At 47.5% G+C, this 21,760-nt stretch overlaps 1 protein-coding gene across 5 annotated transcripts in view; it reads left to right on the top strand.

Annotated features, from left to right (window-relative positions):
• Positions 1-21,291, top strand: part of EFNA2 (ephrin A2) — a 277,009-nt gene extending 255,718 nt beyond the window's left edge. For all 5 annotated transcript variants that reach the window (XM_084825789.1, XM_084825788.1, XM_084825787.1 and 2 more), the window contains 2 exons: positions 10,825-10,890; positions 20,649-21,291. In XM_084825789.1, the coding sequence (XP_084681915.1) occupies positions 10,825-10,890; positions 20,649-20,770 (188 nt within the window). In that variant the 3' untranslated portion in view covers positions 20,771-21,291. The remainder of the gene's footprint in view (positions 1-10,824; positions 10,891-20,648) is intronic.
• Positions 21,292-21,760: the final 469 nt, after the last annotated feature.

Here is a 21,760-nt window from a genome sequence, read left to right as displayed (position 1 = left end):
CTGCCCAATGCACAAATCCAAGTCATTGGATCCAAATGCAGCCCCAGATATGTGCAGATGGAGTATTGTGGTCTCCCAATTGGTGTCCATGACACCAATGTTCCTGTAGATACCTCTCTTGGTACCCACCAGGCTCCCTGCCCCTCCTGATTTTTATTTTATTCCTTACCTTTTGCTTCAATTTACATGGGAGTCTGGCATGCTGCAAAGCAAAGTTTTGCCCTCCAGCGCCATCTTTATTTGGGTTCAAAAGAGAGTTTCTCAGACTCCAATTCTGCCTTGGATTTAGGTTCTTGGGCAAGTGACGTTTCTTTGAGCCTCACCAGTTGGTCTTCTGGAAAAGGAGTGTTTAGCGACTGGCTGTGCCCACCGTGGCAGCCATTTTATGAATTGCCAAGCCCCACCCCAAACAGCAGCCATTTTGTGAGAGCCCCCATGACACTCCCTCAAAATTCCAAACATGCCCAAATGGATGGTGTGAAAGTCTGAGGCCTACAGAGGCAACTTTTATTTTCTCTTAAGGCCTTTTGTATCACTGAGCTCTATTGTGTAAATAGCGTTAGTTGTAATTTGCAGGCTTTAAATCTTCTAGCAAACTGTTGTGGCTAAATCCTGTGTCTAGAGTGTCAGTCATCCCACGTCTACAGCCTAAACTCCATGTTACTGGGAAGGGGAAAAGATGGGACTCTTAAGGAGGCAAGAGATCCTTAAGGGGTTGTTCAAGGGGACCAGGTCATAAATGGAACCCTGAGAGATGGGGAGAGACCAGAGGGCCCTTAATGAAATCCATAAAACCCCCAAATCATGCAGTCTTCTAAGACAGCAAAGGGAGAGGTGAGACAAAAGGTTAGTGAGCCAGTCCTACCCCTTTGACATCCAGCAATTCAAGCACTGAAAGAATGGAGCTGATTTTCTACTTTCCATGCTGAAGTGAGGGGAAAAGAGTATCAAAATGGGGGTCTCCCATCTCCCCCTCTGACTTCGGGACATGTAGAAGGGCCTCCCCCAATCTCGTGCCCTTCAGATGTGTTGGACTGCAACTTTTATCATTCCCAGCCATACTGGAAATGGATGGATCGAACGCAGGGAGAGAGAGATAGTTTGCATCACTTCTCCCAGCAGGAAGTTCCAGGCCTAAGGGTCAATTTGTGCATATTATGTTTTCCAAGCGTTATGTTGACAAGCCCACCAGCCCACAGTAGGGATGCACGGATTTTGTTAAATCCGTTCCATCTGTGTTTTGCAGGCATCTTTGCTTCTTTGTCCACTCATAGACAGAAACAAATTTTTTAAAAAGAGATGTATGAGAATTTTGTTTCACTTGCGCAAACACATGCTTGTGCTAATGCAGCTTGCGCTAATGCAGCTTTGCACCACTGTGGATTTGTGCAAATCCTCCCCAAAAGTAAAACAATGTGGAATCTATGCAATGTGAAAAAGCTGGTCTGCTTCAAAATCCATAGATCAGATTCATAGACACTGAAAGAACAGGGCATGTTTAGCCTGGAGAAGAGAAGAATGAGGGAAGATAGGATAGCTCCTATCAAGTATTTGGAAGATCGTCACAAAGAGGAAGGCCTCTTCTCGATCATCCCAGAGTGCAGGACATGGAATAAAGGGGTCCAGTAACAGGAAACCAGATTCTAGCTGAACATCAGGAAAAACTTCTTGACTGTTAGAGCGATAGGACAATGGAACCAATTCCCTAGGGAGGCGGTGGGCTCTCCCACACTGGAGGCCTTCCAGATGAAGCTGGACAGCCATCTGTCAGGAATGCTGTGACTTGGATTCCTGCATTGAGCAGGGGGTGATGGTCTTACAGGACCCTTCCAACCCTAGTACTCTATGATTCTATGAAATCCAAACTCATTTGAATCCACTGCAGATTTCTCTGACATCTGTAGTCCACAGCAGTGTAGCCCACAGCAGTGCTCAAGTCTCTCTTCACCCCAGTTGATTTCTCTCAGCCCTTCTCTGCCAGGACAGACCCTACATGGGTTTCTTTGCACCCGAGGCAGGTTTTCCTGAAGTTGAGTCATAGAATTTCACAGACAACTTCTGGACTGACAAGTATCATAGAAAAATTAACCCTCTCATATGTTTTGGAGTACAATTCCTTCAGAGACTTTATTTTGGCCAAAGAAAATCACATCTCAATAGCGGTTGGGGAGGAAAGCAATGGTGTGGTACAAAGCTCCTCCCCTTTCCATTCTCAAGCAATATATTATATAGTTTTGCAATTCCCATATGAATCATAGACTTGTTGACTTATTGATCAACTGATAACTGATTCACAAGCAAGTGATAATGAGGAATTGGCAGCTACAGAAGGGTCAAGCAACGATTGTAGAAAATTGTGAATCACAAGGCTGTTCTTCATGCCTGCCTGTCACAGACTCACAAGTTGCTCACCACAATTTGCACTTCCTTCTTCTAAAACTATTATTAACATACAGCATATTTCTTCCACTCTTGCCCCTTTTATTGCAAACTGCTTTTCCAGCAACAAGGCCTAGCAGCCCTTAAAGCCTGAACGAAAGCACTTGAACCTTGAACCACTGTCTCTTTATCTCATGCCTTTTTCCCAGCATTCCATTCACAAAGGCCACTCTGTTTATGCTTGGGGGGTACTGTGGCCCATGGTGTTGTTGTTTTTAATCTTCATTCTCTTTGGGGAAGGGAACTCTGTGCTCACCCAGAGGCACTCAGAGCCTGATGTGCACAAAACAACAAAAGTTGGCAGTCGTAATGCAGGTGGGCTTCCTTGCTTGGGAGACCTCTGTCCATGTGCATGCCAAAGAGTTGGGTGCAGATCTGACCCGTTACTGTTGAGCAGAAAGTCACACACTTTTCTGACATTGCTACAATCTGCCACAATTCGAAAGGAAGATTCCCGCCCCCCTTCCAAACAAGGCAGAACTCAGTGCAAGTGACTGATGTATGAGCAAAGGGCTGGATGTGCCCGATCTCGTCAGCTAAGCAGGGTCAGCCCTGGTTAGTCCTTGGATGGGAGACCGCCTGGGAATCAGGCTTCCTGCATGCAGCAGGGGGTTGGACTCGATGGTCTTGGAAGCCCCTTCCAGCCCTATCAGTCTATGTTCTCTAAACAAAACCATGCCAAATTGCCAAATTGAGAGTGTGGTCTGGGGTGTCTCTTGCCTCCATCGTTCTGCCCTTTCCCCTCTTGATAAACAATCTTTAGTCAAAGTGGAGGAAAAATAATAATGATATTCATGACAGCAGCCCAGGTTCTTGAGTATTCTAGCCAACCCCCTGTTCGGTTTCTATTTAAAATGAGGCCTATTCCATTTAAAACAATGATTGGTGAGCAAAGCCAAAGGAAGGCCAAATGACCAAGGACATTAGATGTGCTTATTTCTCAGCTGGAGACGAAAGCCCCAAGGAGGGAGGAAAGCAGATTGTTTAGCTAAAGGGAGGGGGGAGGGAATTCAGCCATATCAAGGAGTGAGAAATATAGGGCTTCAGTGTAATATGGAACTTGAGAGACAGAGGAGATTTAATGGAGAAGATGCCCTGTTTTGATGATGTGGTCTACATGGGGCGGTCCTTTTCCCTTGATGCGCTGAGCGGATAAAACACCGCGAAACAAATGAATTGCAATCTTGATACTATTGTGAGTGTGACTGCGTTCCAACTCTTGCTGTGTGGCGCTTTGCTGAGGCCCACGTGGTGTTGTGTACATGGATTGAACACTGCAGGGGTGGGGAGAGCAAATTTGATCGTGGCATTGTAGAGTTGGAAGGGGCCTCCTGGTTCATCCAGTCCAACCCCTTTGCTCAGTGCAAGGATCTGGTAACTACAAACCATCCCTGTGTCCAGCTACTGCATAAATACATCCAGTGAAGGAGAGAGTGTGAGAGAAACACGAGAACATGGGAAGCTGCCTTATACTGAATTAGACCATCAGTCCAATCGCCCCAGTGTTGTATTTATTTATTTATTATTTGCATTTCTATACCGCCCAATGCAGAAGCTCTCTGTGCGGTTCACAAACCAGACACTAACTGGCAGTGGCTTTCGGGTATTTTGGGCAGGATGCTTTCCTAGCCCCCCTGGCCACACAAGGAATTGAAGCTGGGACCTTCTGCATGAAAAGCAGGGGCTCTACAACCGAGCCGGGGGAGGGGGGGAGACAAAAAGAGACATGCAGAGAGAAAAGTCCAGGGCAGAAAGACAGAGTGAGAAAAGGGAGAAAAGGAGGGGGGAGAGACAAGGGGTGGCAGAAAGAGAGAGGGAGGGAGGGAGGGAGGGAGGGAGGGAGGGAGGGAGGGAGAGAGAGAGAATAGGGGAAGCAAAGAGAGGAGTGGGGGAGAGAGAGGAGTGGCAGAGAGAGAGAGAAATAGGGAAGCAGAGAGAGAGAGAAGGGGAGGCAGAGAGAGAAGGGATGGCAGAAAGAGGGAGAGAGAAAGGGAGTGGCAGAAAGAGAGAAAGAACAAGGGAAGCACACAGAAAGAGGGGGTGTATTAGAGAGAGAAAATAGGGAAGCACAGAGAGCGGGAGTAGCAGGAAGAGAGAGAGAGAATAGGGGAAGCAGAAAGAGGAGTGGCAGAGAGAGAAGAGTGGTGAAGAGAGAGAAAATAGGGGAAGCAGAGAGAGAAGTGGCAGAGAGAGAAGAGTGGCCAAGAGAGAGAAAATAGGGAAGCAGAGAGAGAGAAGGGGAGGCAGAGAGAGAAGGGTGGCAGAAAGGGAGAGAGAGAAAGAGAGAGAGAGAGGTAGCAGCAGAAAGAGAGAGAAAAGAGTGGCAGAAAGAGAGAGAGAATAGGGGAAGCAGAGAGAGGACTGGCAGGGAGAGAGAGAAAATAGCGAAGCACACACACACACACACACACACAGAGAGAGAAGGTCGCAGAAAGAGAGAGAGAAAGGGAGTAGCAGAGAGAGAGAGAGAGAGAGAGAGAGAACAGATGGCACCATCCACCTCTGGCTTTGACCCCATCCACCACCAGCATTTGGCTCCTGACAGAGAAAACTTTTCTCACCCTGGGGAAGTCAAACCTGGCATAATGGGCCAATGGGGGAGTGGGGAGGCTCCCTGCCTCAGCAGGAAAGGAACAGACTGCAGGAAATCCATTTATCCCAAGACCAAGGAAGGAGGGCTGAAAAGAACCCCAGCATAGAAACCCTTTGAAGCGGAAATATGAGCTGTTCTGCTTCTGCTCCTTTGAAATATAATGGAAACTCAGAGCAGCATCCCCTTGGATGTGAGGGCGAACAGAAATGACGTTGTGCTAGCAGAAGGGACCTCTAGTGCGATGCCAATTGGCTTAGCACTTGAGGTCCCTTACGCTAGCACAATGTCATTTGTGTTCCAGCTTGAGTCCAATGGGATAGCACCCTGAGGATTCATGCTAGGATTGATCACTCTTGAAAAATTTTCACATCGCCTTTCCACCAGTTCTGATAGCGCCCAGGGCAAGTCTAGATAAACTGGGCCAAATACGAAATCAATCCAACATTTGCATAAAACCATCGTCTTTCTGCCTGCTCCTCATGCAGCCAAAACAGTACCACCCAGGCACAAGAAGAAGGTTTCAGCAGGTTTGGGGGGGACCCCAAGTTTTGCAGAAATACCCCCCAAATCTTTAAAGCCAAGGATCCTGAGATGGAAGCCCCCCTCCCCAAATAAAACCCCCAGTGAGGACTGTATGGCCATGGGATGCTGTCTGAGCACTGGAAGAATGGAGAAAGGAATGACAAACAGTAGCAGTTCCAGCTTGTTCTATTTCTAAAGGCCAGTTCTTTCGCAGTTTACCATCGCTCTGGGAAACCAATCCCAGGGGAGGGGGGGGAGATGCAGATGAAGGGGTGCGGCTAGGCAAATGAGGGCTTGCTTCGTTGTCCACAGGTCCTGTTGAGAGGCACTCTTTGGCCCCGATGAAAGGCGGCGTCACGGCAACATTGTCCGCTTTCTTGTCCCAAGACAATGTCGCTCCTCTCCCTGGGAGAGAGAGGTGGGTGTGAATCGATGGGAAGGGAGTGGTGGGCAGGAGGGGGAATTAAAACCAAGCTGTCACATCGTTGCCTCTCAATATCTCAGCAAGCCACTGGGAACAATATTGTAAGGCCCTGGGAGCAGCTGCCATCGGACACCTCGTATTGTCGCACTGGGAACCATGTCCACACTGCAGAAATCCGTTCTCCAGGAAGAAACAAGATATCTCCTGCAAGGAAACATTTGCACAGTGCACGGCTTCCACCGTGCCTTCTCTCGCCCATTTGCTTACAGGTTTCTAAATGCAGCCAAGGGTTCTACACTCAAAGGGGGCCTACGCAATCTACCGTTTCAAATAAATGAAATAAACGAGATCTTTGAATCAGCATAGGGTGTGGCAGAGCTCAGCTGTACAGCCAAATAAAAGCCCTTTGCTAAAGTTCATCTCCTCTGCCAAACACTTCAAGACTAGGGCTATGGGAGAATTTCGGTTTTGCTCGCAAAACATGCAAGCATGCCCCACTTGAAGCTCCGTGTCTGCGGAAAATACTCGCAATTTATCAGACACATGCTCGTGCTTGTCTCATCCCCACTTCCCAGTTCAATTTGGATTTGCGCCGATTTCATTAGGAGACCACATCTGCCCCACTTTACCCTACGAAGGAAATTTGCCCAAATTTGGGGCAATTCAGGTGACTCTGGGGAGCTTTGCACAAATCTCCCATTGGCTCGGTGCTTGATTTGCACATGATTCCCGTTCGTGCAGAGTGAGCAGTGATCGCAAACGCATGCATGGATCGGACACGAGGTGATGTTTGGAGAACCTGCCAAGACATTGTTCGGACAATCTGGCGATCTTGAAGATCACTTGTTTGCCCATTTCTAGCTTCCTGGCTTTCACACAGGTCTTTTCCCAGGCTAAAAAGTCAAAATGCCTCTTCCATGGCTCAGTTCCTGGCAGTCTGAGAGGTATAAGCAACAATATGCAGGTATTTTTGCAGCCCCAGAGAGCTTCACCAAAATGGAACCCAGCCCCCCAGCACTGTCAGTGGCACTCGAAAACCTCTCCGAGTGAAAACAGTGGGGGTTTTGAAACTTTGGCTGGGTTGTGATTTGGGACTGGAATGGGATTGGAAGACAAGGAGATGTGGCAAGTATGGAACACAGCTTCAAAATAGCGATGTGATTAAGTTTTGTAACAGAGGCATCGTTGAGCTGAACTGGGCCCACCCGCTCTCTTCAGTTTTAATTTGTTGCGAAAACAATGCCAGGACCAACAAATGAGTATTCATGGGGGATGTTTTTACTACTCCCCCATTCATCACCCATTCAGAGTTCACCTTCTCCAGTGGGAGCAGACATGCTGTCCTGCTGTCCACCATTTTGTTTTCTCAGAATGCCTTGGGCATGGCAACTTTCTGGAGCATGGCTTTTACCCCATAGGAATGGGGCTGCAGGCACCAGCTTTTTCCTGGCACCTGCAGTTGTCCCCCAACCCCAAATGCCCAGTGTTGACACAGCATCCAAGCATTCTGGGGAAACAAAAAGGCGAACAGCAGGAGACAGCCACTGAGAGAGCATCTGATGTCTGCTCCACAGATCGTAGCAAAAACACACACACACAAGCACATGAACAAATGACAAGAAGAACAGATGAATAACGAAACAAGTGTGGTTTTAATGAAGGGGTAAATAGAGGAATGTTCCTTTGGTTGCAAGAACACACAGGACTGCAGGAAAGACGCAAACATGCTCACTCAGTCCTAGTTTGGTGTTGTTCACAAGGTGTTGTTCATTCGTTCTGCTACAATATATTAGGGATGTGCAAACTCACCCCTGTCCGGGTTCTCTGGACACCCACCCAGCCCCTGCCCCCACTCACCAGTCCCCGGACCAAGCTCAAGCCCCTCCCACACTTGGCGAGCAGCCCACACTCACCCCAGCGGCCTCATTGAGCTCCGCAGTTGCCATTCTTTGGGAAAACAAAATGGCAATCACAAAAAAGCGCACATTTTTGTATGCATGAAAATGTGCATTTTTGTGAATGCGCATATTTGTGTGAGAGAGAAATGTGCATTTTTGCAAAAATGCACATTTCACGCTTACGCAAAATGAGCATTCGTAAAATGCGCATCTATGAATATGCAAAAGTGCACATTTGCAAAAATGAGCATTTTTGCATATGTGCAAATTTGCGATAGCCATTTTATTTCTCAAAAATGGCAACCGCGAAGCTCAACAAGTCTGCGGGGGTGAGTGCAGGATATTCGCCGAGCGAGGAAAGGGGGAAGCAGGGGCTCAGTGGTGTGGGCAGGGGTGGTTCCACCGGATTCCCAGACTGAATCGGGCGCCCGCAACATCCCTAAGATAGATGTGCAAGGGAGAAGGACTGGTTCTACATTTTGAATGGATCCAGGGAAAGAGAATTGCGCCTGTGCAAAATGCAACACTTGTATGCTCTTGGCTTGGGAAAAGTTGCTGCTGTTGAAATACCCTTCTCCTTCTCCTCTGCCTACCATTTAATTTAACTTGCCTATTTGTAACTAAAAAGAAATTTCCAAAGGGCTATGTATCCCCAGGGCACATAGGAGATAAACCCCTTTAAAAATTTGTCCCACTTCTGGGAAATTGCGGGGGGATGTACCGAAAATGCATAAAATGGGGGAAAATACAAGCAGATTAAAAACATGTGGTGCGAAGAAATCCTAAACCAACTGGATCACTCCACATCTGGAGGATGCATGTGAAGTAAGAAGAACAGTTGTTCTGACCAACAAAGCTTTTTTTAAGGGGGGAGATTGTTCTTCTGTTTTCAAGCTACACCACATCTTTTTATTATTCTTTTTTCCTCCTTAAAAGCAATTCTTGAGTAAGGAGAGTGGACCAGACGGGAGAAAGGGGTGAATTACAGAAGGGAGGGGCATGCTTAGATCTACAGGCCCCTGGGGAAAAATCAGAATTAATCGGTGTTTAGATGCGGCCCTAACATTCATCTTAGATGACATTTGCACGGATAGGAAGCGTCGGCCTTTTCTTAAAACAGGATATCCCCTGGCCTGCCGAGAATCGGACTGTCAAACCTGATCCGTTTCGGAGCAGGCTAAAAATCCACCTTGTCAAACATCATCCCTTCTTCCCCCTTCCCCCTCCCCAAACATTTTTTTTTTGCCCCCTTTTCTCAGCCGAACTTCCCATCCTAATCCAGACGATTTCACACCCCCAATTGTTCCCACCCAGCCCTGCTTTTAATTACAAACTTTTCCTCTCTCTCTCAAACAAACTGAGCCTTTGGACTCTCTCATGACGTGCATCTCACGCCCGCCTGGGCAGAGGGAGTCTTTCAAAGCGTATCATTTGGCTTGGCAGGTTTTTATTGCAGGAAATCCAAACATGTCTGAAGATGTCCGGGACTGAGAAAGCATCCTGCGTGGGGGTCAGACAACTTCTGACATCCGTTTCGGGGCCTGATCAAAGACAGGGTTTGGAAAAAGGAGACACCAGCATCCAGCTAAAGGAACTGGGCGGGAGCATCTGTATACCTTTAAGCTTCTTAGGACATCTGTGGTTGTGGGTATATTGAAGGTATATAGCTGCTGAAAGGCTATCCAGCTGTGATTCTTAAGCATGATTGGACTGAGATTCTGTTTCTGTCATGTTCTGCTGCTTTGTGTACTCCAAGCAGCATTGAAAAAGTATTTTCACACCATCATGTGTACAGCTGAGTCAAGATTTCCTTTGCAGGGGGAGCATTTTATCAATGCACGCCTGGATGTTGGTTATGTAGAACAGGGGTGGGCAGAAAATCATTTGGAATCTGCTGGTAGATCTCTGGGTGATTTGGAGTAGGTGAGCAAAACTTTCTGGCTCCCAATTGCTTAAAGATGGCAGCCACAACAGGATTCTTCCCCATCTGAATTGGTCTGCTGAAATGAAGAGAGCTTTGGGTAACCTGAAGTAGGAATGGGGGAGAAATTTGTCCACATTTCTATGAATTGAACAAATTCTGCACTTCCAAATCTCTGTGCAAACAAACAAAAAATTATCCTTGGAAAATTGCACTCCTCTGAATGTTGCAACGGAGTTCCCCATTTTTTTTTTAAAAAAGATGCACATATTGGGGAAAATAGCGTTCCGAAAAATGCATTGTGTTCGGGAATTGGCTTGCGAAAAATGTGATGGCATTTTTAAGGCAAAAATACATGCAAAAGTGCATGTATTGGGAGAAATGGGTACAAAAATGCTCATCACTGTCTGTGTGAACATTCTGTTAAAAAATCCTCAAAGTTTGGAGTGAACCAAACTTAAGACTATAAAAATGAGAAACTGAGAGAAACAGAAATAGACAGTTTCATCCCTGTCTAAGGGTGCAAGCCTATGCATGTTTAGACAGAAAGAAGTCCTACAATGCCTATCATTCCCAGCAGTAGAACTTTCTGTCTAAATGTGCATGAGATTTCACCCTAAACTCAACTTTCTTTCAAGGGGCATCCAATCTATTAAGAGCCCTTGCTTGCTTTGTTTCGCTTTTAAAAAATAAATAAATGCAGGTCTGTTACTGAAATCAAATTCCCAGGCTCAGAATGTGCACGGCAGGCTGTACAAAATCTGGAAATTTAAAAAGAAAAAAGAAAAAGCAAGGGAGGTTACTTAATAGATAGGCCCCGGTTGGCAGGGGGGGGGGGGAAGAGATGGGATAACTTGGAGCTCCAAAATTGAGGGAAGAATTCTCAGGAGGAGATTTTAATCTGCATTCCATTCCTGGATGCTTAGCAAATGTGCAACGTATAAACCTAATATGGAAAGGATGTGTTTTTCTTCAATGTGACTCTCCCTTTCTCTTCCCCCCGCCCCTCCGTTTGTGTTTTTTGCAGCGGCGACCCCACCGAACCTGGTTGACAAACCCTGCTTAAAGCTGAAGGTGTACGTTCGACCAACAAGTGAGTAACGTGTACACACAGGGAGACACACAGAAAGCTAGGGATGTTTCAGGAATTCCAATGCTTGACATTTCCTGGACAAAATGTATGGATCGAAACTTAGGTTATCTCCTGGCTTCTGCACTTCCTTGTGTTTGTGTTTTTAAAAGCACACATGTAGAGGTTAGCGTGGAAACAGGAGCGGAATGGACTGGGATTGAAACACTCATGGGTAAGGATGTACGGAGTTTGTAAAATCCATTCCATCTGTGTTTTGCAGGTTGCCAGGCGCCTTTCATTCCATCGTCTGCTCATTGACAGAATTGGATTTTTCCCTATTTCCCAAATTCACATTTGTGCAAATTTGCACTTGGAAATCCCCCCCAAATGCACATTTTCATGCTTTAGCCTATGGGGGAAATGTGCATTTTCGGCTGGTGTTTTTCTAATTTTACTTAGATTTTCTATGACTAAATGTGCATAAAATTCTGGAAAGTAAAAAAAACCAACAGTCCGGAGGTTGGATAGACACAAGCAAAAATGACAACAGATCAGAAATAGACTCAGGGAGAAATCCTATGCATGTTTACACAGAAAAAGTTCCTACAACTCCCAGCGTGCCCCAGCCAGCCATGGGAATTGAAGGACTTTTTTTCTGTCTAAACATGCATAGGATTTCATCCTTAAGGGTGCACGTCTATACCATCCATTTACTTGGGACTAAACCCCATAGGGGAGAATTTCATTCAGTTTGATTTTTAACGAAGGACTTAGCAAAACTCCATAGGACAGGACAGAGTGGGAGAAATGGAAACAGACTGATTCTTCTGTCCAGGCAGGGGGCTTGGAGAGCTTTGTTCAGTGCTAGGCAACATGGTGTTTCAGATGACATCTCCCATCAGACAGCATGTCCACTGGTCAGGGATTATGGAAGCTGTTGCCCCAAACATCTGGAGGGTACCAGGCAGAGGAGGCTGGTGACTCCAAAGTCCGTGGGGTGTGTGAATCTGCTCTGGGTTTCAGTCAGAACCTGTCAGAATGCTACAGAAGCTGTCCAAGGCACTGAACCCAATTTTCAGAAAAGGTTTGGCACCTTGGATCACTCCTTTAGAGTTGTGACTGAAACCCAGAGTGGATTCACCGCCCCATGGACATCAGAGCCACCATCTTCCACTGGGACCCGGTTCCCTAACCCTGGCTTCATTCTGAAAAGTCTTGCTTTGAAGCCCTCTTGTGTTCAGCCACGTTGTGCTGCTGATTTAGGGTTGCCAGATTCTTTTTTCTGACTGGCTCTTCATTTTTGAGAGCCACCTGGCACAGGCAGGGATGACACACTTCCCCCCCCCCTGCCCCCCGTGCTGGGAATAGCTGTACCTATCAAATTTGGCTGATGTACATGGGAGAGAATCATAGAATCACAGAATAGTAGGGTTGAAACGGGCCTATAAGACCCTGTAGTCCAACCTCCTGCTCAGTGCAGGAATCCAAGTCAGAGCATCCCTGACAGGTGGCTGTCCAGCCTCGTCTTGAACGCCTCCAGCGTGGGAGAGCCCACCACTTCCCTAGGGAATCGGTTCCATTGTCATATTGCTCTAACAGCCACGAGGTTTCTCCTGATGTTCAGCCGGAATCTGGATCCCTGTCACTTGAGCCCATTATTCCATGTCCTGCACTCTGGGATGATCGAGAAGAGATCCTGGCCTTCCTCTCTGGGACAACCTTTCAAGTCCTTGGAGCACGTGCTATCCTATCTCCCCTCAGTCTTCTCTTCTCAAGGCTAAACATGCCCAGTTCTTTCAGTCTCTCCTCACAGGGCTTTGTTTCCAGTCCCCTGATCATCTTTGTTGCCCTCCTCTGAACCCTCTCCAGCTTGTCTGCATCCTTCTTGAAGTGAGGCACCCAGAACTGGGCACAGTACTCCAGGTGAGGCCTAACCAGTGCTGAGTAGAGGGGAACTAGGACTTCCTGGGATTTGGAAGCTATACTTCTATTAATGCAGCCCCAAATAGCATTTGCCTTTTTTGCAGCCACCTCACATTGTTGGCTCATATTCAGCTTGTGATATACAACAATTCCAAGATCCTTGTAGTATTCTTGAGCCAAATATCCCCCATCTTGTAACTGCACATTTGGTTTCTTTTTCCTACGTGCAGAACTTGGCATTTCTCCCTATTAAATTTCATGCTGTTGTTTTCTGCCCAGCATTTTATCTGGCTCACACGTGTGTTTTTCAGAATTTACCAACATTTGCAAATTTTGTCTTCAGAAATATTTTTAGATTAGAAACAAAAGCAAAACCTGAATGGGGGAGAAAGCAAAACGGAGAGATCAGCCCATCCCTACTTCTGAGGAGACATGTAGAGAAAAGTGTTGTCAGGCTGCAATCTTAGACCAGCCTACTTGGGAGTAAGCGCCATGGAACTCCATGGGATGTACTTCTGAGAAGACATGGATAGGATTGCGCGGTGATTTGGCCATTGCTACCCCCAGCTTTGCCATCATCAAGATGCTCCTGTTCATTTATTTAACATTTATTTCCCCACTGTTGAGACCAAAGAAATATAACAGAACAACATTAAAAATAGAACAAGGCTTACAAGTGAGAAAAGGCCAAAATCTCTCTCTCTCTCTCTCTCTCTCTCTCTTCCCCGTTTCTCTCTACCCAGTGGGCTGCTGGGGCAGAGAAAAATTGTTCTTCCCAGAGGTCTGATGGCTTGCAGGCAGCATTTGAAAAGAGGCCGACAGCAGAAGGTTACCAACCCTGTTCTCAAATGTCAAAAGGTACCTTAAAAAGAAAAAAAGATTTCTGCCTGGCACCCAAAAGAAAACAAACTGGCTGCCAAGTGAACCTTTCTGGGGAGAACGTTTCAGAGCCAGGGTGCCCCAACCAATGGACCGTCGGGTGGCCATGGTAGAGCCCCAGCTTTGCATGCAAATTCGATCTCTGGCAGCATCTCCAGGGAGGGTCAGGAAAGAATCCTGCCTGAAACTAGGGTTGGCGGCGAAATCTGCCACGGACTCCAATCCAACTCCTCAGAGTCCGTAGCGGAATGGACTACCCCCTCGCCACCCCCAGAAATCCCTCTGGGATGGAACCTACCTGGCGGCGGCTGGTCCGGATCGTTGTCTTCGTTCCGCAACCATCCGCTGCTGGGCTGTGGAACAAAATGGCGTCTGGCATAGCAGACACCATTTGCGTCCCTGCCCTTGGCCATGATTGGCTATGTAAATATTTACGTAGCCAATCACGGCCAAGGGCAGGGACGCAAATGGCGTCCCCTACGCCAGATGCCATTTGCGGCTGCAGCCCGGCAGCGGACGGAAATCCGGCTGAGGGCGGCCCCGGCTGGTGGCTCCGTGGACTCACCACAGAGCGGCGCCAGCCAGGCAGGATTCCAGGGGGAGGGACGGATCGCCTCCCTCCCCCGCAGATGCCCGGACAGAACAGTAAGTGGGTTTCGTACACCCCTACCTGAATCCCCGGAGAACTGCTGCCGCTCAGTGTCAACAATACTGAGTTTGATGGACCAAGGGTCTGACTCAGTATGAGGCAGCTCCCTTTGTTCTGATTTAAATTGGCACTTTATTCAGAACAATGAGGACTAGAATCTTAACTCAGCTTCCGATGTTCCTAGCCAGACAGGTTCTCTGTCCCTTTCACTGCCGAGATGACTCTCTTGTTCGCGCAAGTCATCTAGAGGTCTCAGAGACTCATGTGGTACCTTGTCGTCTGGGTGGTATACATGGATCTCAGTGCTGGCAGACTTTAGAAGTACTGAACAGTGGGTGGAGCCAGTTGTAGGTATTGACTGATCAGGGGGTGGAGCCAGGTGGAATTTTGCCGAGTCATGGGTTGCCCGGCAGATCTTGGTATACCAGTGGCCAGTGGAAATTAATTTCCCCTGGAAATTAATTTGGAAATTAATTGGAAATTAATTTCTGGTTTGTTCCACAAAATGCTGATGCTGAACCCAAAGTAACAAAAGCACCAAAGGGGGTTATAGAATATCAGACAAGTGGCCTGTACTTCCAGTTTGCTTTCTCTTCTACTTTCTCTCCAGTTTGCTTTCTCTCCACTTTGATTTCTCTCCCACTTTCTCTCCACTATCACCTCAAGATTCCATACATCCTGGAAACTCACAGATCCTTCTCTGGCTGAATTTATATTTTTTTTTTCTTTTCATTTACAAATGTATATACTTCTGCATACCTAGGAAGTCCCCCAAATCTGTAGAAACCTCTCCCTTATTTGGGGAGTAGCCCGTTTTGCTTTCAAATTGATGGGCACTCAACCACGCAAGTTTGCTGTTAGGGGGAATATGAAAATCTACCAGGAATAATTTGCATGTTGTGTGTTTTTTCCGTGTTCATAATAATAATTAAAAATATTTTCAAGGGAAAGTGGAATAATCATCCTTCCTTTTACATTATGTCCTTAAGATCAAATAAGTTAAAGGCACATTAGACACTGACCTTTTCAATTAACTTTAACCTTTTGTTTCCTTAGAAATGGCTGAAATGCCACCTGTAGCTTGGGGGGGGGCATGTGAAAAGTGCCCAGGGGCACTCATATTTCCAACAAATTATGCTTGGTTCTACTTTGGGCTTGTTTTTTAAATGGAGGAAAAAGAAATCTAGATTGATGACTTGTACATAAGCCCACAGGGTAAATTCCTGGCTGGCTTTGTTTTGATCGGCAGAAAAGAGAGCAAATTATTTTATTTTATTTCAGTAAAACAACAACAACAACTTCAAGCTCGCTCTGTACAGGGGCTATTTTTTAGAATCAAATAGCGCAGCTGTAGGGGTAAAAAAGAAAAAGAAAACACAAATTAATTATTTTTTCCTCCTGTTAACTGGTAATTAGCGTTTGGCCACAGTTCTTCCCAGGGAGTGTGTAAGTAGCCAGAAATGTCAGAGTCAAAAAAGGAGGTTGACTTTTTTCTTTCCTTTTTTTTCTTTTGCTTTCATGTGTGCGCGTGTGCGATTTAGCTGGCTTTAAAAGAAAACAAGAACTCTTCACAAACAAAAGTGTACTCAATGTGGTTTTTGTGTGTGTGTTTTTTACACTCTGGGTTGTTTTGTTCAGAGTTTTAAAAGTATTATGGGTTGTATCTAAGGGAAGTTTTGCAATAGCAGGAAAGAGTTTCTGCTCACACAAGGCAGTATAACCGCTGTGCGCTGATTCCCTCTACCTGAACAAAATTATGTGTACAAAAGTATGTGGAGAAAGTGGATAGGGAGAAATGTTTCTCCCTCTCTCATAATACTAGAACAGGGGTGAGGAACTTCAGGCCCATCACAGGCCAGCGTCCTGGAGGAGAAGGCCATCAATGGCTGCTAGGCCTGCTGGCTATATATTACCTCCAAGATCAGGGTGGTATGCTTTGTCATACCAGTTGCTGGGGAACATGGGTGGGAGGGTGCTGCTGCAGTCGTGTCCTGCTTGTGGGCAGCTAGTTGGCCACTGTGTGAACAGAATGCCGGACTAGGCAGGCCTTTCTTCTGATCCAGCAGGGCTCTTCTTAAGTTCTCATGTGCCTGCTGCAGCCTTCTGCTCCACATCTGGTACCGTTTCCCCAATCTGCCGTTCCTGAACTGGGTGGGGAAGGGTTTCTCATGAGCATAAAGGCATGCTTAGACAGAGCCCTGATGTTATAGCACATATAAACAAAACCAGTTCATCAGCAGAAGCTGGATCAACTGAACTGCATAGACCATCAGCATTCTGATAGACCAGAGGGCCAAATCCAGAACCTGAGGCCAAGGGGCCAAGTCCAGGACTCCTGACCTCCCTAGCTGGCCATCTGGGGTTTTCCAAATGGCCATGCCCCCTTCACCTGGCCCCACACCCTTCCCCCCAGCCACCGGTCATTGGGTGGTTTCCTGGCTTTTGTGAAGATTTTCCCCCATTCTAAAAGGTCTCTCCTAAGGCTTAGTGACTGGCAATCAGGGTTTTAAGCTAAAATGACCTGGTATTCTTAGGTCCCACCCCTTTTCCTTTGGCCCCGCCCACTACTGAAACGCTAGTAATACTATTTGGGATGTAAGTCAGTGGTAGACACCCCCCCCTCCTGTTCTGCATTCAGAACATCCCAGTATGATCCTTGGCTTCTCAAGATGGGGCTAGGAAATAATCCTGCCTGAAACCCTAGAGAGCTGCTGTCGATCAGTGCCGACAATATTGGTCTAGATGGACGAAGGGTCTGACACAATTTAAGGGAGCTTCCTATGGGCAAAATCGAATGGGGGGCTTACACCCTTGCCTGTTCCTTCCCGCCCGCCAATTCCCTTCTGTAAGTGATAAAGTAAAAAGGTAAAGGTGTCCCCAACCAGCCGTGTCCGACTCTAGGGTGTGGTGCTCATCTCCATTTCTAAGCCGAAGAGCCAGCGCTGTCCAAAGACGCTTCTGTGGCCATGTGGCCCGCATGACTGAACACCAAGGCGCACGGAACGCTGTTACTTTTCCCGCCAAAGCGGTACCTATTTATCTACTTGCAATTCCTTGCTTTCGAACTGCTAGGTTGGCAGGAGCTGAGACTGAAGATGGGAGCTCACTCCGTCACGCGGCACTCGGGTCTCGAACTGCTGTCCTGCCGACCTTCCGGTCTGCAGTTCAGCGTCTTAACCACTAAGCCGAACTCCACCGACCTGCCTCCTGCCAGAAACGAGCATTTCTGCTCATGTCTGTTTGCCCCAGAAGTGCTAAATTGCACAATGATTTTGCACCCCAGAATTCAGCACTTCTGGGGCGCTTGCACACAAAATTGGTGGGGTGTAAGAGAATTGGTGGAAGCCTAAGCATCCCATTGGATTCTCCCCTATGTTTTCAGTAATGATACTATTGTCTCTAGTACTAATGCTGTTATTGCTCGTAATAATGCTATAGTTGGTCGTAATAATAATACTGGGAGTGTATGCATGGAGGAGTAGGGATCAAGCACAGAGAAGGGTTTGCATCTCTGAATTTTACTGTCGAGATTTTTCCTCTCTTTCCCCCCTCTCCCCTGGCTGTGCTTCTGCCAAAACCGCCCTTAATCCAGTAATAAACTTAAGAGGAGCAGAGCTGGGGGAACAGCATTAAAACGGCTTTCATTGTAATTTAGCGGATTCCCTTGAAGGCACTTTGCATCACTGGCTGATTAGGGGGCCTTTTGGAAATGGGATTATGGGATCGTTCTGAAGCAATTGCTCTTTGACCTCCAGAGCATTGTGCTGACTGCAGGTCGGGCCAAACAAAAGACAAAAAACCCACAACAACCCCAAAGCATGCCAGGTCCCTGGAGGTGTTGCTGGCGTTCGAAGCAGTTGGCAGCTCTGGTGTCTGGCTTCAGTCCATCTTGCAAGATACCTCCTCTATATTTTGAAATGGAGCCCTGTCTGGGAGAAGCCGAGGCAGAAAGCCAGCAAAGGGTGACTTCTGATCCTGTCCATGGGCTGCCCTGTCTCCTTGGCCTTTTGCCCCTTCCAGGCACTGACAGAAGACGCAGTGTGGGCCAGCTGCCATGTTCATGGAGAAGTGTCCATTTGGCGAGCAAACAGTCAAGCACACAGATTTCAGCCTGAGGAGGCTCAGGCAAGAGTGGTCAAAGTCCAGGCAGGAGTCAGACCACAGGCAGGCCAGCAATGCTCAGGGAACAGCAGGAGCGGTCAAGGGAACAGGCAAGAGGTCAGACGCTGTAAACCGGTCCGGTACGTTACTCGGCTCAGAAGCAGGGTCAAGGGACGCTCCAGGGTCGGTAGCACGGAGCATCCGTCGCAAGGCCAGGCGCAGGAGGCGAGGTAGCAGGCCCTGGGAGGAGCAGAGGCGCTTCCCGCAGCCCCCCAATTCCCCGCGAGAGGTGATCTAGCTAAACCCCACCCAATGCTCAGCTGCTTCCTGCTAGAGGCTTGTCAGATGTCCTCCTCACAAGGAGGGCCCAGCTCATGAGGAGCCCTCTTCAGTACACAAGTGCATGCCTTCGCCTGGCAACTGTCCTGTCCTTAAGGCGCCAGTCTCAGCATCTTCTTCTGCCTCCGAAGCCAAACTCTCCACCTCTCTAAGAGGCAGATTCAAAGGCAGCCCCCCTGAGGATCCCGGACACTCTTGGCTTGTGCTAGGGTCTCCTGTGGGGCCAACTGGCTCTGATGGTTCTGGATCTTCCTCTGAGGATGACTTTGGCAGCAGCATGACACCTGGGACCATGGCACCAGGTTGCGATACGGAAACCCACCAGATTGCAGAAAGCCACGATGCGCTTCTTGCAAATGTTGCTTTTGATTCCAGGCCATGAAAACTGTTCCATTTCAGAGCTGTTGACCTGCGGGAAAAGCGTCGACGGCGTGGCCAGTCGTAGGTGGGGCCAGAGCAAAACGTTGGTGGTGTTTGCGGCCCTGACATGGCTGCGTTACGTCAGGGCTACAACTGCCAAGAGAGACAGAGATTGGCCCAAAGCCAACCAGGGAGCTTCCTGGCTCAGTGGGGATTTGAACTTGGGTCTTCCCAGTCCTAGTCAGAGACTCTAACCACTACACCATGTTGGCACATACACAGGTACATAAAATGGAAGAGGAAGCACTTCCTAGACAGGGGGGTCTGGAGGTCAAACGCAGGCCTGCTGCATCCAGATTGTGGGCTGTTTCGAAGGGTTCCATGAAATTAAGTTGGGGGTCATATAAGATCATAGTATCATAGAATCCTAGAACAGTAGGGTTGGAAGGGGCCTGTAAGACCATCGAGTCCAACCCCCTGCTCCATGCAGGAAGCCTGATTCCCTGGCAGTTTCCCATCCAAGCACTAATCAGGGCTGACCCTGCTTAGCTTCCAAGATCAGACAAGATCAGGCGCATCCAGCCCTTTCCCCAAGCAAACAGAAGGAGAGAAAGATTAGGGATGCTGGAGAAATTTGAGACAGAGTAAAATGAGCTCGGATTTTTAAGAATCCAACCCACGGAATCCACTGCAGAATGACCCCCTCAGGCCACACAGAGTCTGTGGACTTCCTGATGATTTTTGTCACTCCCAAAATTTACACATATACATTCATAGGAATATACGTACGGTTCTGCTGAGGAAACGAATGGAATGGGGACAATACGCTAAATATTACGTACGAAAGAAAATTATGTAAATACTTACGTAAATACTTGCGTAATTATTTGCGTATTTTTCTGCACGATGAAAAAAAAATATTCCCTTCCATCTGTGGGCAGACGATGGAACAAAAGGCTCCTGACAATCTGCAAAATGCATACAGAGTGGATTTTACACAGTCCGTACACCCCTAAGAAAGATAGAATTTATTATAAGAAGCCCAATGCATTCCAGCCTTTTTTCTTATTTTAGGCCTTCTTTAGGGGGCTGTAACAGAAATGATAACAAAATTTACGAACAGGACGACACAGAGTTAAAACATTACTACAATGCAAATTGCTGCAAATTGTTTCTCCCTCCCCCCCCCTTATTTTAGGCCTTCTTCAGGGGGGAAAGGCCCTGAGGTTAAGTAGCTAAGCATTAGAAGACAGTTCAATATTTTAGAAAGGGACAGGGAGAGGGAAATGGCGCAAACGCTGAGAAATCATGAAATGATCGGTGGTTGACGGACAGGGAGTGGGGAAGGGGAGGGGTTTGTGGGAAACCCCAGAGTCCCAAAATGGGACCCACATTGGGCCAGACGTGGCCTCAGGTGGATCTGAGGTTCAACGCCCCTGCTTTCAAAAAACGTTTGCTTAGAGTCTTGACACATTTTGAGAAATGTTCCAACTCTCATGCTCTCCTCCCACCTTTTTCCTCAAACCAGATGATTCTCTCTACGAATCTCCCGAACCGATATTCACCAGCAACAATTCGTGCCGTAGCTTCACAGTCCCTGATGCCTTCTTCGTGGTGGCTCCTGTGTTTTGGACTATTCTGTCCTCCTAGCCCAAGCATGAAGGCAGAAGACAAGTCTGAGTGTCTTTCAGCAGCCGCTGGGAAAATATGGGGTGGGAAAATGACTGAGGGAGAGAGAAGAGAAGAGAAGAGGAACATCACAGAGCAAAGAGGAGACTGTTCCTTGCTGGATCAGCAAAAACAAAATACTTTATCCAGCTTTTTGGGGGAGGGGTATAGTTAAAATGATCTTTGAACTGCAGACCCAGCCACAAACCAGCGTAAAGGTAAGGGGGGCACAGACAGATGGACAAAGGTGGATTCCTTATCCCAGCTCCTGTTTTGTTTGAGAAAACAAGATCACCTGTTCCAACCAGACCCTTCCCCTGCCCCCAAAAATCTGGGGGCAAGGATGGGACAGAGAAAGAGACCAAAAATTTGTAGACCAAATATAGCTGTGGTTTCTTTTATTTCCATTTTCCCAATAATTTCTGATTGTCCTGTATTCTTTTTGATGTCATTGGGACTCAGAAGGCATCGTGGTGGGGAGGAGAGGGTGGGTGAGTTCTTCTCCTTGGGGCCTTGTTCTTCAACAGGGTTGCTTTGAACCTCTTGGATGGAGGACCATTAACTGTGGTGACCAAATTACATTTCTTGACTTATGAAACCATACATCTGGCAGCTGGGATCGGGGCCTGATAGTCCAGGGAGACCACAACACGCGGCTCGGCGGTTGCTTCAGAAAAGACACACAGAGGACTAGGATACTGCTCTGCCCAAATCAGCTGATCCACTTTTCCTTTGGATCCCCGCACGTAATGATTACCAATGCAACGTGCTGCCATCTGGATAATGGGACATATTTGGGACCCGTTCTTCCGCCGGCCCTATGTTTCTACAGGGGAGGGACTGCAAGAGGTGGCCCTTTGATCATGTCAATGAGGAGAACTCTGGACCATGCTTTGGAGAGGTGGGGAGGGGGAGGTATCTAAATGGGACAATGGTTTCTGCAGACCAAGAACCAAGAGAGGGGGAGCTTTG

Source organism: Heloderma suspectum, chromosome Z (assembly GCF_057233095.1).
Source record: "Heloderma suspectum isolate Gila_16-S chromosome Z, 16-S_ref, whole genome shotgun sequence".
Classification (NCBI taxonomy): Eukaryota; Metazoa; Chordata; class Lepidosauria; order Squamata; family Helodermatidae; genus Heloderma; species Heloderma suspectum.
Note: the sequence above shows the minus strand (reverse complement) of the source record. Positions and strands in the feature narration are given on the sequence as shown.